The sequence below is a fragment of the Aplidium turbinatum genome, chromosome 16 (assembly GCF_918807975.1).
Source record: "Aplidium turbinatum chromosome 16, kaAplTurb1.1, whole genome shotgun sequence".
Classification (NCBI taxonomy): domain Eukaryota; kingdom Metazoa; phylum Chordata; class Ascidiacea; order Aplousobranchia; family Polyclinidae; genus Aplidium; species Aplidium turbinatum.
In genome coordinates, this window is record NC_137487.1 from 14,951,566 (window position 1) to 14,968,885 (window position 17,320).

At 39.2% G+C, this 17,320-nt stretch overlaps 2 protein-coding genes across 2 annotated transcripts; both read right to left on the reverse strand.

The window, feature by feature from the left end:
* On the reverse strand, positions 1-2,547 carry LOC145785252 (uncharacterized). Its single transcript, XM_082596934.1, has one exon. The coding sequence runs from the start codon at positions 2,545-2,547 to the stop codon at positions 1-3; it is 2,547 nt and encodes an 848-aa protein (XP_082453060.1).
* Positions 2,548-6,102: 3,555 nt separating this feature from the next.
* Positions 6,103-17,320, reverse strand: LOC145785730 (uncharacterized). The gene is made up of 7 exons (XM_082597429.1): positions 16,989-17,320; positions 12,547-12,911; positions 12,121-12,234; positions 11,165-11,279; positions 9,253-9,339; positions 8,890-9,025; positions 6,103-7,286 (listed from the first exon to the last, which is right to left on the reverse strand). Exons 1-7 carry the CDS (start codon positions 17,286-17,288, stop codon positions 7,015-7,017), a joined length of 1,389 nt encoding a protein of 462 aa, XP_082453555.1. The 5' UTR covers positions 17,289-17,320; the 3' UTR covers positions 6,103-7,014.

Genomic DNA, 17,320 nt, shown 5'->3' on the forward strand with positions numbered 1-17,320 from the left:
TTAACGTCCATCTGGGGGGCCCGAACCAACTGGAGCGAGCACAGCAGTGCGTGCCCGCGCGCCCTCTACCGGAGCAACGCAAGAAATATCACGAAGCACGGTTTCAACGTGCGACTTCTTTGTGTTAGTGTCCCATGCTACCACAGCCACCCTCACCCTCCTCACAAACTCTTTACCTTTTCGATGCTGCGGTAAAATTTCAACCACTCTGCCGACTCGGTAGTCCCCTCGTTTAGGCCGATCGTTCATATCCCATACCAGGACCAAGTCTCCGGGTTCTAAATTGCGACAGATGTCTCTCCATTTTCCCCGACCCTGCAGCTGAGGTAGGTAGAAATCTGTCCAGTGACCCCAAAACTTATCAGAGAGCCCTTGTAAAAACCGGTAATCACGCCTCAGAAGGTCCCTGGGTTGAGGATCCCCCAAAGGCACATAACGGCCGAAGGCGGGTGTAAGCAATGACGCAGGTGTTATCACCGCAAAATCGTCAGGGTCATCACTTAACGATACTAATGGTCTTTCGTTGACAATCCTAACGGCGCTCGAGGAAAACGTCAGCAATTCAACATAGCTTGGCTTACGTGCCAACTCGTGCACAGTTCTTGTGAAAATTAGCTTAAACTGCTTGACCATGGATTCCCAAGTGCCACCTTGCGATGGGGCATATGGCGGGATCCTTTCAAACTTAACACCTGTTTCACGTAGAGAGTTCGACCACTCGCAAGACTCAAGCAACTCTGGCAAAAGGTTAGCTGCCCCTTGAAACGTAGACCCGTTATCAGAGAACAATTTCGTCACGGAGCCTCTTACGTCAGTGAACCTGCTAAATGCCAATATAAACTCATTCAATGACAGCGAAGTGACAAGTTCGACATGTATTGCCCTTGAAGCCATGCAAGTAAACAACAATCCCCACGCCTTACGTGTACTTCTCCCTTGAACGAATTCAATTGGCCCCAAGTAGTCCATGCCACAGATGTCAAAGGCTTTATCACATGTAGCAGTACGAGCTACTGGGAGATCTGACATGAGCTGCCTTATGGGCTTCGCTTTCTCCAACGCACACCTCGCACATTCTTTTAAGTATTTTTTGACCGCACATGCACCTTTGATGATCCAAAACCTCTGCCTTGTACAAAGCAGCGAATGTTGTACACCAACATGACCATTTCGGCTGTGATACCATAACACAACCAGCCGCGTGAGCGCATGCTTTGTTGGCAAGATAATCGGATGTTTTCTATCTTCAGACAAAACCGGTGCATTACTCAATCTTCCTTCAATTCTTAACAGACCCTTTTCATCTACGCATGGTCTAAACCTACGTAATGATCTCAAATCACCCAACCACTGTTTATTACGTACGCTACTCCTTTTGCTTAGCTTTTTGATCGCCTCATCCAAGGCTTCTGGCGATTCTTCAGTCATCAATTCCACAGCAGACCCATACACTTTATTTTGAACAAATTTAACAACTAATTCCAATGACCAGTTAAGATAATCGACATCTAACTTCGGCTTACGAAACTCGCGTCCTTTGATTTTGCAGAACAGAAACTGAACAAACGCTGCCCTATAGGCCACACGCTTCTGCAAAACATACAACGACGGTGCAGAGGCAATGAGTTGTTCTAGACTGTCATCATCGTCACCAGGGCACATCTCAACCTTTGTGCAATTAGTCTTATGACAGGATACACTACCCACACCATCATCAACAAGAGGGATTTCGCAGCTTTGTGATAAAAACCTAGGTCCGTGAAACCACAAACTTCTCGATGTCTCCTTCTTAACTCCATCTGGTCTTGAAGCGACATCTGCCGGGTTTAAATCTGTGGGACAATACCTCCAATCTGAAGACTCCGAAAACAATAATATTTTGTCAACACGACGTGCTACAAATTTGTCCAATCTCAACTCGTCATTTTTTAACCAATGCAAAACGGTTTTCGAGTCAGACCACAAAAAGGGCTTACAGTTATCTAGTTTTAACGACTCCTTAGCCTGTCGGAGTAACTCTACACCCATCACAGCAGCAACCAATTCCTTTCGCGGAATTCCCCAAGAGCGCTGATGCCTTAAAGCCACTTTACTCTTGCCGAAGACAATCGACACTGATATAGATTCATTTACTATCCGACGTAAATAAACAACACTACCAAAGACACGCTCTGATGCATCCGAAAAACAATGCAGTTGGAAAACCACTTTATCATTGGGCTCCACTGGGATAGAATTCGCAAAGTAATACCGAGGCAATGACATGTCTAACAGTGACTTTATCAATTGAAACCATGTTTCCCAATCTTTTACAACATTGTCTGGAACCGGGGTGTCCCAGTCAAAGTTATCAATTGCTAATTGCTGCAAGATCAATCTAGCCTTCACGAAGAAGCAACAAAATATCCCAAGAGGGTCAAACGACTTGCCTAATTGGCTTAACATGCTTCTTCGCGTGTATTTGTTCAAAGGTTGCAGTTCTGACTTGAGTTTTAAGCAATCAGAGCTTGTCTCCCAGATGCAACCAAGAGCCTTCATGCCAGGCATGTCAAAAAAATTGAAGATGTTCTTTCTTTCTGGTAACAGCTATGCATTAACTGTTACCCAACCTGTCTTCTTTCTAACCTTTTACTCAAGTTCCACTACTTCTACATGTGTTGAGTTAAGATGGTATATTGTCAAAAGAGACTGGTTCAATTGTGATGTGGAATAGTCACTTCACACTCTTAATTACGTCCGTTCGTTAGATTCACACATCGTAAAAGGAAGACGAAGCACGTTTGGATAACACAAGTTAGAAAATTAGAGAAAGAATGATGAGAGATTGTCGCTCAAGCGTGACAGTGCATCGCAATGATGACGTCACGATTGCGCGACAATCCATGTCACAATACGAAGACAGATAACTTGGCCATAATTTCGTGAACAGTTGTCTTAATGGAAATACTGGGATAGGCGAGGGTAACTTACTCTTTGTTTTAGTAGTTCTCGTTGCTTGATTAGCCAGTTGGTTGTTGGCAATCTTTCATGAATTTTGAAAATGGCGGCGATGTTAACAGTTGAGCCACTTGCAATGTTCACTGTTGAGCCATGCTTTTATCATAAGGAATGTAGTTTATGAGCCGATGGTTCTTACGTACTGCCCTAATTTTGTTGTACCGTACTGTAATTGATGCGTAGAACTGGTGGCGTAGCCGGGGGCGGTCCACTGCACCCCTTAAACCTCGATAAAAATAATTCTTTCTGTAATGCGCCAGTTTGAGGGTAATTTTTTTAGCACTCCCCCTTATATTTTTCTCGATAGTAACGCCATTGGTTGCTAATGTTCGTTTTCTTCACAAACTTTGCGAAATCGTTTCAGAAAGATAAAAGCACCTTAGTGCAAAGTTTCCTATTCAATGATTCTCAGTGTTTTCAGTAGTATAAATTTCTGTTCGTTTAGTGTTCACTGTTCTTTCATTTTAAGACACTAGACACAATACACAGTTTAAACATTTTTTGATTGTTTATTTGCAAGATGTTCAAGAGAAGAGTTTATTATGTTTGATGCAGATTCAGCTCTCTTTTGGGATATCTTTTGGAAGTGAAATAAATGGTGGATCAACCGTGAACAACGGGTGGCTCAACCGTGAAATTTGGGGTATCATTTGACCCGGCTGAATTTCAATTTTAAAATGCCTATAAATGATATAAATCGAGGTCAGTCGCAAACACAAAGATGTTCACAAAAACCGCATAAGACTGAAATTTATCATGATGGATTCGAATTTTTGGTAAAGTTTGTCGTTAAATTTTTATTGCAGGAAAATCGATTTCTGGCTCAACTAAGTAGACCTTCCCCTATTCACAATTGGTTGTGCTAACAAAAATGGCGGCGGGCGCAGTCGAGTGGTGCCATCGCGGTGTGTGGAGCGTGAATGGGAATGACGCTTCTATTCTATTTCTATGGTCGAAGCCCCCAGCAGCTAAGATAATCACAGTAAAAATTGCTTCTAGTAGAAATCTGTTTAAAGAAGCCCTGAAACGTGGCAATGAGGTTATTCTTCCAAAAGCTCAAGGTCCACCATCAACACCCAGAAGGTCCGGATTCGGACCGCGGTCCACCAGTTGAGTAGCCCTGGTGTAGCCTATTGTGATTGATGATGAGAGTTTTTATCCTCAAATTGAGAAGACTATATAAGGTGTTGCGACCGTGCACTATTTTAAACTGATTGTCCTGCTTTGGTATCATGCACGTTATGACATCCTCGTTTTGTCGCTTCTACCTTTTTCTAGACCTTTATTATGTTTGGCATAGCCTATATTGTTTTTTTGTTGTTGTGATGATCAGAAATAAAAACAAACTGAACTAAACTTCTTTGCAAGCTTGATCTTGGCGGTTTCGCTTACTTGAATATGTAGGCTAGAGCTTTGAAACGTTGATGTTGGTCTGATCACGAGATTGACGAAGTGAAGCTTCCGCTTGTTGAATGTGAATTATGTCATCCATTAGGTGCCGCTGAATGATAAGCGTTAACCTATAGCAGTGCCGGTCTTAGGGTATTTCGGGCCCTGTGCGGAATATGCTTTGCGGGCCCCAATGACAATGATCCAATTCAGTAGCGTAGCTAGGTAAGTTATTTTGAAAGGGGAGGGGGTGGTTTGACGGTCGGCGGGCGAAGCCTGACGGCGTGATCGCCGAAGGCTACACCCAGCGGCGGGGGGTCTGGGGGACCTCCCCCAGAAAATTTTGAAAAATTACTTTGAATTGAGAGCATGTTCAAAATTAGGGTATGAATGTTTCTGTAAAATGGTGCTGTCTGGTGGCATAGCAAAAAGATAAGATCATGCATTCTTTGGCATTTTTCGGAAATAAAGCTATGTTGAGTCTGGATGCAACCTATTTCGTCCACTGAAAAATTCGTACCCCGATTTCGTATCCTGAAATCGGAGTAACAAAATCAAATTATTACCAAATTTAATTCACAAGTAGTAAACAACCGGAAACAGACATTGCCTTCGGCTGCAGCGTGGGTCAGGTGTACGTCGGAAGGCGTACACCGATGCATAGCGCTCAAGTCCGCTTTCCCGCAATGCAGGATAAAGATAGGAAAAACAAACAAAACAAAATTTCGACTTATTTCGTCCCCTGAAAAGATCGAGAGAAATTTGAAATGTTTGCGGCAACTCCGATCCGCAATTTCGGCTATGTTGTTTTTTTTTCTCGATCTTTTCAGGATACGAAATGTTCAGGGGACGAAATAGGTTGCACCCGTTGAGTCTCTATGTTTTCTTGTTGCTAATTCCTTTGTTGAATTTTTCCATTGGAAATGACAAAATTAACTGCATTTTCTGAGTAAAATGCGGGCCCCCTAATTTGCGGGCCCTGTGCGATCGCACGGTTTGCACACCCCAAAGACCGGCACTGCCTATAGCCTACCTTTAGAAGCGTTACTAAAGTCGAATTAGCGTGAGTCGAGCCAGTGCTGTTTGATTCAGCTATTTCTTCGTTCGTAACGTCAAGAGTTTGATCAATGGAATTTAACGGAGCGGTTGTAGTTATTTGTTTAATTGCAAGCAAACTACAAAATAAAACGAAATAGCCTAATTTTTTTTGCTGGAAAAGGTAAGGTAGATAATTAATCAGGGTTGTTCAAAAAGATATTTATAAATGTTTCATTTAAAACAAAAATTTTTGTCCGGATTTCGTTTCGGAATAAGTTTGAAAGATGTTTCTGAAGCATTCATTCATGTCATTCCAGTAGGCTATTAGTGATGTGAAATGTGCCTTGCATACTATAGGCTACAACAAGAAAAGGCGAAGACTTACCGGGAAGATTTTTTTAATTTTACTGCAAAGCCATGCAACATTGTAGGCTACAAGAGTACACAACTACACAAGGCTTCGTCGTAGGTTGGAACTTAGAAGAGTAGCCTACACAAGGCTTCGTCGCATAGGCTAATAATAATTAAATTCCTTCTGCCATCAGCAGGAAGAAACGATTTGAAACTTCTTCAGAAACTTAGTTTTAATTAGAAGATTTTGGTCAAGCTCTGGTACGGTAGCCTACAAATGAATAAACTCTCACAAGCTCGCATGGATAAGTTGGGTAGAGCAGGCTACTGGGGCCGTGATTTTAACTTTTTGAGTTTTTTTTATAATATATATGAGTTTTTTTGACTGTAGCTATCCAAGCATCAGCCAAATCATTTAAAATTTAATAGTCTAAGAAAAATTTTGATTACGAACGCCACTGCACACAGCCCTATAATAGACTACCCGGTGCTTTGTTTTCTTTACATCATTAGGCCCATCACACTCACAAACGTTCCAATTTTCACCACAAAGGTTACATGTGGAAAGCTGTGCTTCTGGTGCCTGCACTGCCGTTGAACTGCTGGCAACAAATAGATTTCAAATTTTCGAAATACTTTATTTTGACACAGTTCTGCAGCGTGGTTGCGATGTTGAGAGTGTGTTGTTTGACAGCCTTTTTTAACACACAACTCTCTTCTGCTGAACGTTTTTGGCTGTCTACTTTTGAGCTATTTCTGCTAAAATGCAACAACAACAACAATACTTACAGTAGATGTGAAAGAAAAACGAAAACATTAACAAAAAAAAACACAATGGTATACCAAGTAATTAGGCTACTTGAAACTTGAACTTCATGAACTATTGCATTTAGATACACGACACAAATAAATGCTTTTAACTCCGATTCAGTTTAAAAATAGCAGTAGACCTATCCCTGCAGCGCACAGTCACAGCTTAGTATAGTAGGAGCTTCTTCTAGTAAATACCGCGGGCTATTCATTATTGTTTTGTTCCCAGGATACATTTAAAACTAATAGTTGTTACTTGAGACCATTCCGTTCTTTCTTAGTAAGCCAACATGGCTTCCAACTCTCACAAGTTAAACTTCACACCAACAAGCATTAACCAAATTCATGGTGCTTTTCAACTCAATATGGTGTTGTTGGTAAAGTTATTTTTGTCCTATTAACTCTTTTCTTTTCGTTTAGCTTTCTTGTTTACAAATTACTTATAGCAATAGCTCCGAAAACAGCCCCTAATGTGCACACAAAAAAGCCAATTGCAATATTAGTTACTTTGGCAAAATAACAAGGGTCTGCCGTGGCAGTCCTTGAACTTCTTTCGTAAGTTAAGTTTTTCATAGACTCCCAGCCACCTTCATTCGATATCCAGGATAAAATACCTTCCAGTCTTGCAAATTCTCCAACATATTCAACAAGATAATTGACCAAGTCCGCATGTCCTTGCTGAACACAGTCCACAGCTAATCCTAACAATAAAAGCAATCAAATTGTGAAATTGGTTTTGAATAAGTTATTTCATTAAGCCTATTAAGTTATTTTATTAACCGTACTTCACAAAAGATTCGACAGACAATGATTTACCTCTGAGATGACGAGGACTACATTTTGAAAAAATCAAGTAGCTTTTAGACAACAGTAGATTTCCGTATCTAATTTGGGTAGTTGTCTTGTGCCCATAGTTTTTCGTCACTGCTTTTCACTTTGTCCTCACTCAAGTTGTTTTCATCCAGGCTTACGCCCGATAGTTGAAGATTTAGACTGAGTAGACGAGAAGGTATTAAGGCAAGAAAGCCAATCTTCGTGTCCAGCATCAGGCATGCCTGAAGTGTCTTGACAAAGACACAGCCACATGCTCTTGAGTGGTGTCGAACCGGCACCCGTTTGAACGCCGAACCATAAGGCTCTCACGACTCGGCTATGCAATCTCGAGTTGTTTGAAGGATGCTTCTTTTTCAATTTGAAATGCATGCCTGCTATCGATGACCTTTTCAACTTTGTTTTAATGGCTTTCTGCTCTTCAGACTAGTCTTATGTGTGTAGGCTATGCTTATTTATGCAAAAGCGACATGCAAACCTGTGAGGCCTACCTGTCACAAATGATGTCTCGTGAAAGCACTTAACGAAAACATAAAGTAACAAAATGAGAACTCTGCTTAAAAGCCAAACAAGATTACGATAAAAACGTAGTTAATAATAAAATTAGGCTGTAGGCAGAGGTGTGCAGGAGTTTTGCGTTTTGGGCTTTTGGCCGGTGAAGAAGCTGAATTGGCGACGGAGCCTGATTTTTTGTCAGATGATAGCCTACTTTTAGAATAGGCTACCGTACCAAGATTTACGTTACACTTGATGCAGTTGTTATTTTTGTGTACTTCTGCGGGGTTCTATTTTCCAAGCAGTCATTTTTTCATTAAAACTTTGTTTCCCTTTTTATGACAGGGAAGGTATAAGTTATAAAACCAGCATTGTGGTCAGGCGCGAATCTAAGAGTTTTTTCGGGGGGGGGGCAGAAAATTTGAAAATCAATTAAAAAGAAAGAAAAAGCTAAACAGATATGAACAATGATACTACGACATATACGATATGCTATAAAATAGACATTAAAACAACCATTTTCATCAATTGTGATGCCGAGGGACTAATATCAGCTGTTTAGAAGCATATCAAACCATTTGATGCAGAAACATACAATTTTTCACAAAATTTTGGGGGGGGCCCGGGCCCCCTGGGCCCCCCCATAAATCCGCGCCTGACACAATGTATGGTTGCTTTTGGAGTCGAGTTGAATAGAGTTAGGAGTCAATATTTCAAAAAAGTATTTGGAGCAGGATTGGAGTTTGGAGTCACAGACTTCGGAGTCAGAGTGGATCAGGAGTCCAGAAAAACCTGATTCCACACACTTCTGGTTGTAGCAACCTTATTAAACCGTAATTCGATTGAATACAATCAAGTCTAAGCGTGGTGGCTAGGACAACAGGCAATACTTGCGTAAAAGCAGTGTATCACCGTTGCTTTCCGCAGGCCTACTTATTATAACTTAGGCCTATCGGCCATAGTCAGCTATTTTTTCACCTCCAGCTATTCCAAGAATGGCGCATATTCTACCCCAGGTAATCTCAATATTTCTTGAAGGAAATGATACAAGTTTTCGTCTTGATCCAATCGATTTTTTTGGTTTGCTTGTTTGATCGACGTCGTTTTCGTGATGCTGTAATGTGGTAAGACATCGAATAAAAGTATAATCATTCTGTATAACATGCGTAGAGTTGCGAATTAAAGCACAATATGTCAAATATTGTTAAATTAAAAAAATGTGTTTTTGTGTATAGAATTGAATCAGACAATTCTTTCAAAAAATTTGAATGATTCAAACACATCAAATTTATAACATTTCACATTTTTAAAACGCAGATTCAAAGATTTAGCATATCTTACCGATTTTGCTTCTGTTGTTATTATTTCCGTTGACAATTCAAAAAATACTTTTCGCAGAATGTCTTCGGATCGCAAAGTTATTCCTACCTGAAAGCACATAGCCTACATATTATTTTTCATGTAAATTTAAAAAATTTGTTCGAGGTGTCCCTCAACTTCCCTCAAAACAGTTTTTGCAAACCCATTTTCGCCGCGGTCTAGGTTTTTGCTGAAATGATTTTCGTGGCCAACTTGTTGGCTAATCAAACCTTGCTGTTAATTCTCTTGTAATCAAACTCTTTGCCGACCATTTTTTCTTTTGCGACTATAGGGCTGTTGAGAGGATAGTTTGGTCTCCGTATCAATGAGATCATCGGGATAGGGGAAGGTGGGGATGGTTCGGACAAGGGGATACCCCGGACAAGCAACTTCCGGTTTAATTTTCACATCGCCACGCAGTTTGCACGCCAACTCTCACCATTGTTGAAAGTTGCCAGCTGCGTTAGGACTGCTTTAAGAACTTCAGTTGTTCAAATTTAGAAGTTTAGATTTTTTTCTCAAAGAGGTAATATTTTCAGTGAACGTCGTAAGCTTTTATAAAAAAGTTTGTGCAGTAAAGCTTTTAACCTTTAGTGTAGTATATACGTTGTAGATAGCAGGTTCTTTACAGCGAAAGAGTTTTTTAGCAGAGCATTTTGTACTAGTAGAAATCTGCCATTGTTTGCTACACGTGACCATGGGGATACCGCGGACATAATATATCTAAGTGTCCGGGGTATCCCCTAGGCTATAGACCTTCTGTAATTTTTTTGAATATTTTGGCATTCCCTTCAACATGAAACAATTGCAGGATTTCTTTGTAAATATTATTGGTACAATACATGTTATTCAAGACTATTTTCAACAATATTTTGGTTTGTCCGACATAGCCCCATACCTTGTCCGAACCTACCCCCTCATTGGGGTAGGTTCGGACAATTCAGTGATGTCAGCATTTTAGCAAAATTAATAAGAAAACAAATTTTGAGAAATCTATGCTGTGCACCCTTTTTTCAAGAAAGACATAGCTATAAGTTGACATAAAATTTAAGCTTCAAAAAAGTTTAAAAAAAATTTTACGGCCAAATTTCAAAAAAGTGTCCGAACCATCCCCACCTTCCCCTACAAATGAAGGTTTTTCTAAGTGAAACGAACTACAGCATATCCAAAGAATGCGAGGTGATTTCTTCAAGTTCCCGGCTTATACTGGAAAGGCTAGGACCCCTAATATCATCCTGTCCCGGGTTTAAATGTAGCCTATCCTCTGGAACTCCATGTCAACGCAAGTGTTAGCGGCCCATATGGTTTGAAAACCACTGCCGGTAGGCATAGTTTACTTCATACTTTTGTTGTCATTGGAATAGATTACTTTAGTTGTTAACTTAATGCAGCCGAATGAACAATGAATTTAAAAACTGCATCCTATGCGCTGTTCCCTATGCGCTCGTTGAAGTAATAACAGTTTGATTGAGCAAGCGCAGCGAGGGAGAAAAGTCTTGAAAATCCGATAAAAAGTTCGTAGACCTGCACGGTTTTTCTCGGTTTCGGGGGCCGAGTGTTTTTTCCTTAGATCTGCTACTGAACGTTAGTAGGCTACAATGAAACCATTTAAAATAAAATTTAAATTGACTTATTTTAAAGGGTATTTCTTTCGCTCATCTAAATGCTAAAAGACCGTGACAATTAATTGCATTTGCATGACAAAGAATCTTGTTAGGCAAGCTGTTGCAGTAGGCTATCCAACCCGAAGTGCTGTTTACTCCAGGCTTACATTTAACATTACCACTGCAAAAAGTGAAGCGATTGCAATTCGAAAACATGAAAGCAATTTTGAACTTTAAAGTTAAAATCACAATAACAACTCTTTGAGTGCAAATAAATCGATCAAAGCTACCTGTTTGGATATGTTGGAAAATCGATCTTTCTGCAGTCGTTCCAATTCGCTTTCTACGAATCGTATTTCCTGAAATAACCACCGGTCCTTTGACGGCGGCCTATCCATTGTTACCCTGAATAATAAGATCCCAGTAAATAGAAACAATAAATAATTTAAGCTGTGCAAATAGCCACCAATGTTGAAAGCATGAGGTGCAAAACATTTATTAGGCTAAAGATAATGTCGCGTTCATAGTAGCTTAGCTGTAGCCTAGTGCATAAATTCGAAAGAAATTTGAAAGTAGTGATGTGTTCTAAGCAATGGCGTTGACGAAGATCCAGAGGGTAGCTTTGGGCGCGGGTCCGAGGTGTTTTCATGGGTCTGGAACATTTCAAGGCGGCTGATAACTTGACAAGCTTTACGTAGTCTTTAGCCTATAGTATGTTTGATGTTTGCATAAAATCATTAGGCTGTTATTTGCTGTATTTGTTGAGAGAACTCTTAGTGTTGGGTGATAAACTACCAAAACCACATATTGCTATGATGATTTTATTTGTATTTTCTCATTAGTTTGTTTTTTAAAGAATAACTTGTTGTTTTATATGTGCCTGGGTTTTGGGGCCATGGGATCTCGTTGGTGCCAGGCCCTAATTATTCTCTCAACGGCTCTGATTCTAAGTACACCAACAACAATGACATCTCAGCCATAGGCTTATTTAAAGTGACGCTTATTAAATTAATATTATAGCAACCGTATTGACAACATCAATACAAAACGAATTAAATTGTGAGCTAGTGGGTAGAGTAGGCTACTGCAACGTACAAACCTACAAATGCGTTTTGTTTGCTTTTCTATCTCAAATTTGATGGTTGTTTCAATGTTATCAGACATGAATAGGTGGGTTAAAAAAAACAAGTTTAGAAATCCGGGATATTCGTACATCAATTTACTGAAATATGAAGAAGTCAATTACCGGTTAGCCAGGTGTCGCTGACGTAGTCTGTAAACAACATAATCCCGACACACGTCTTTCATTTGTTCTAATGCACGAATTTCGTTTGCCCGAAGGCTGCCATGAGCAGTACGTCTGCGTTAAGAATCAAGGATTTAGCTTTACTTGCACATTAAATGGCTGACTGTCTATTCAAAACAAAGTAGCACGTTTTTTTGTTATTAAATCACAAGTTTCAAATTGCTCTTACCATACATTTTGGTTGTAAACTTTCGACAAAGCGCCAAGACCCAATACAGTAAATGAACTGTGTAACAGTGTAACATAGATCCTATGCCCTGCGTAACCTACTACAGAAGATGTCTGGAAATAAATTTTGACCCAAAAAGCAGTGTTTGTGAGCTTTAATTACTACTCTGTGTATTACTCAACTTATTACCATATTACCTTTCAAAATCCATTACAGAAGGTCTTCCAGAAGAAGAATAATGTACAGTCGCCCTTCTTTGCTTAAATCTCGATTCTAAAGGGTTGAAGAAAGGTTGCTTTGCGGATGACGAGGACATTGCTGACTGATTTTCCGCTTTCGCAGGTGAATCACTTTTAATGTTTTTGTTGCCTGAAAAACGTTCTGGCCTTGCGCTTCCAAGCCAACTGCCCATGCCACTTCGTCGTTTAGGAAAAGCTTCTGGCTTTGTTGAAACTGTATCAATACCGCTTTGTTTTTCGAGAGTTTTCTTGTCTTGTACGCGTCGCCGAAGTCCAACGAATTCTCTATTGATTGAACTGCCACCGCTGCTTTGTGACATATCCTAAAAATATATGTCTTGTATTATTCTGTTCGTGAAGGTACTTATTACGCAACAGGCTTGATTTGTGACTGAGCTTGTAAGTAAAATCGATATGAAGGGCTTACATGTGGATCAGGGCCGTAACCATCTTTCTAGGGGTTCGAGAAAACAAGGCTCTTTTTTAATGTTTTGACGTCTGACGTTTTTTCCAACTGGTAATTCAACAAAAAATTTCATAGGATCAACACCAGTATCCTAAAAGGTTCTGATTTAAAAAAAAAAATAAAGTATTTGCATCAAAAATTTGACAACGGGTTTATTTTAGCTACGTTTATATTGTAGTTACCCCCATTGATTGTGATCAAACAAATTTATTTTATTGCTACCACGATTCACAAGCAATGCACACGATAAACTGTTATCTCATCCAGAAAAGCAATCGTATTTACATTGATGCAACAACTATCGATGTTGAACCAACGTAAAAAGGACTGTTTTGCTGGGTGAGATAGTTCGACTTGACTGCTGTGTTAGATATTATGAGAAAACAGATTTACTAACATAACGATCGACCACATATATAGTTATTATTAATTGAGGAATCCTGGGCTGGATGATTTTGCTTGACGGGCCGGCCGATAGGTTGCTGTAGCTGTAGGTTGCTGACCTTTGCTATAACGTATAATCTCTGGATTTACAACTAGGCCAATCTTAACTTCCACAGAATTTTTAATCTTGAACCAGAACAATGCAAGAATCTTTAGAATTATAAAGCAGAGATGGAGCCTTATTGCAACGACAATCACGGAGCCAAGACTTTCTTTTTAAGAACACCAGAAAGTCTTTCTTGGAGCACTGATGTTTTGTAGAACACCGGAAAAACCACTAGCTATATTCCTTATTTCATCACATGGGAACGGCTAGACCGCTAGAGTATCTCTGCAGTCTGCTTGACGATTATACATTGAGTGACCATCATTTCACTATGTAGGGGAGCTTAAATAAAAATATATTGTTTGGAAGGCTGAACAAGATGCTTTTAATCGTCAAAGTGACGTACTGTGTGATGAAGAAATTAGTTGTAGGTCAAGACTTAAAGATTAACAATGTTGTACAAAAGTTTAAGATCTCTACTAAAAGAAAGTCTGTTTATCGACAAAAGCAAAAAAACATTTCAATAGTCCACGATCAAAACAAGAATTTTAAGCAGAAAGTTAGCCAGGTTAATCAATATTACATTGACAAAGAAGACCCTCTGCTTAGCTCAAACCATCCAGAAATGCATGAAACGCCACTGTTGTTTACGACAATTGTTACCAGCAAGATTTGAAATTCTATGCAGGGTCAGCAATAGAAATTGTTCTGAGCTAAATCACAACGAGAGACCGGGGCCTCCCCAACAAGACGCTTTTAAAACAAAACAAGACATTGCCTCAAGGAAAAGAAAATCATTAGCAAATTCATCAAGAGGTAGTTTTGCACCAAAGGGGTTGTTTGCTTGTTCAAACTGTTCAAACAAACAGCTGTTCAAACAAGGGGCTGTTTGCTTGTAAATATAATCCGGAATGAATAAAAATACATTACATCACAATAGGACTTCTGAAAAACACATGTAGTTTTCTTCCCATTTGAGGGCCTCTAAAAAGACGTCGAGCCTCTAAAATTGTCGTCGATCAGGGTCTAGTAGAAGTACCCTTAGACACTTTGTCAAGGCTACTGATTATATGTAAATATGTCAATACCGTTGTGGAAGTGGATCACAAACACCAAGAGTCTAAATTAACCTTCGTTGGACAGTTTTAACACACAAGCAACAACAGAAAATATTTTGGGCCTGGTGCCAACGAGAAACCCGACTCCAAGACACTTAACGAAAAAAATAGGACTAAAGAATATGCTGTATTTTTTTTGTTCTCATTTCTCCTGGAAAGATTCTGGGCCTAAAATTATCCTTGACCTGGGTTCAAAATCACGCTTGAACCTCTCTGTCAACGCAACTGATCAACGAGACAGCATTCATATCAAGTTAATGACGTACAGACACTAATGATGTACCGGTACCGCAAATGCTTAGAAGATGTGAATTGTGAACACTATCACTTAGTAGTAGGCTATGTTTGAAAAATGTTGAAGAAAAAACGTGGAAAAAGTTTTACGTTTGACGTGAGCTATTTTTATAATAAAAAGACTTAGCCAAAATATGAAAAAAGTACGGTGTGAAAGTGAAGTAGATATTAGCCTAGATTACTAATATAGGCTACAATTGTGTAGGTTATGCAGCCTGTAGGTAGCATCAAAAAGCTAAAGAAATAGGCTATTATCACTAAGCTGCATGTACATTTCCGGGTCTGAAGTGAAATTTTGGCCTAAAACCATTCAGTCATAGCACAGCGTGAGATTCGTAATGTTGTAAGATATTAGCTAAATGTCTTGACTCAAATTGCTGATGTAGTAAAACACACGTCTTGCTGTATTTTTAGGAACTTTTGGTAAGCGTTTCTGAAAACATTTTGCAGATGGGAACAATGTTAAAAGTTTGAAAAATGTTTTTTTTAGGAAGTGTTCCCATAGAGTTTATTTGTATTTTATTTCACTGAGAGCCTATTTCTACCCGATGAGCTGAGATGTTCAAAAGTATTTGTTATAAAAATTCTGCACTGGTCAGTGCTGAGTTGATGGGGGAAGGTCTAGTTAGTTGAGCCAGAAATCGATTTTTCTGCAATAAAAATTTAACGACAAACTTTACCAAAAATCCAAATCCATCATGATAAATTTCAGTCTTATGCGGTTCTTGTGAACATGTTTGTGTTTGCGACTGACCCCGATTTATATCATTTATCGGCATTTTAAAATTGAAATTTAGCCAGCTTAAATGATACCCTAAATTTCACGGTTGAGCCACCCGTTGTTCACGGTTGATCCACCATTATTTCACTTCCAAAAGATATCACAAAACAGAGCTCAATCTGCATCAAACACAATAAACTCTTCTCTTGAACATCTTGCAAATAAACAATCAAAAAAAGTTTAAACGGTGTATTGTGTCTAGTGTCTTAAAATGAAAGAACAGTGAACACTGAACGAACAGAAATTTATATTTCTGAAAACACTGAGAATCATTGAATAGGAAACTTTGCACGAAGGTGTTTTTACTTTTCTGAAACGATTTCGCGAGGTATGTGAAGAAAACAAACATTAGCAACCAGTGGCGTTGCTATCGAGAAAAATATAAGGGGGGTAGTGCTAAAAAAATTACCCTCAAACTGGCGCATTACAAAAAAAACTACTTTTATGGAAATTTAAGGGGGGCAGTGGACCGCCCCCGGCTAGGACACCAGTTCTACGCATCAATTACAGTACGGTACAACAAAATTAGGGCAGTACGTAAGGACCATCGGCTCATAAACTACATTCCTTATGATAAAGGCATGGCTCAACCGTGAACATTGCAAGTGGCTCAACTGTTAACATCGCCGCCATTTTCAAAATTCATGAAAAATTGCCAAGAACCAACTGGCTAATCAAGCAGCGAGAACTACTAAAACAAAGAGTAAGTTACCCTCACCTATCCCAGTATTTCCTTTAAGACAACGATGAAACATCGTAGGAAAAAATAACACATTTCTTATTTTTCTCAAAACTACTTTTACCTACCATTTTACATTTAACTGCTTCAGAATTTTTCTGCTTGTAGAAAGTCCCTAAAACTACATGTGCTGATGGACTTCAAGTTTTTCCATATTTTTGTTATGAAACGGTTGACTAATAATGCACGACGTTGCTATAAAACCGGATGGATCAACCGTTACCCGGCTCAACTAACCAAACCTTCCCCTACTCCTTTTTGATGACCATACACTTGTTCAAGTTGTCTCTATAATCTGCAAGCCGTGAATTACATTTTCCCAAAAAACATACAATTGAAGATAAATAAAATCTGACTAATTATAAAATTGTGCGAAACGAGTTGTTTTATCAAAACGAAACAGAATTTTTTACAATGACATCAATTCAAAACAAAATAGCCTACTTTGTAAAGAGAAATATTTTTGTTTCTAACAGGCTTATCTAAAGAGCTACACTTCTAACTATGGTCACCTTTTTTGTATCAATTCCATTAGGTGTGGGTTGTGTGGTTTCTGCTTTTTCAGTTTTCTTCAAATTGTTGTTAAAATTATTTTTCCACCATGGTGCATCGCCTGATGAGACATCTTCTTCAATAATAGTTTCTTCTTTTATGTTGTATATGGAGGTAGCTTTGTCGGAATTGTTTTCGTCACTGGGGTCAAGAGATGTGCCAAACCAGGAATGTCTTCTAGTTTGGTTTAATTTTGGTCTTGCGAGCACTGATGTTAAATGCGGTAAGCTTTTTTGCTTGATCTTCTGTTTACAAGACATTTATTTTACTTTTAAACAACACGAACAATTGA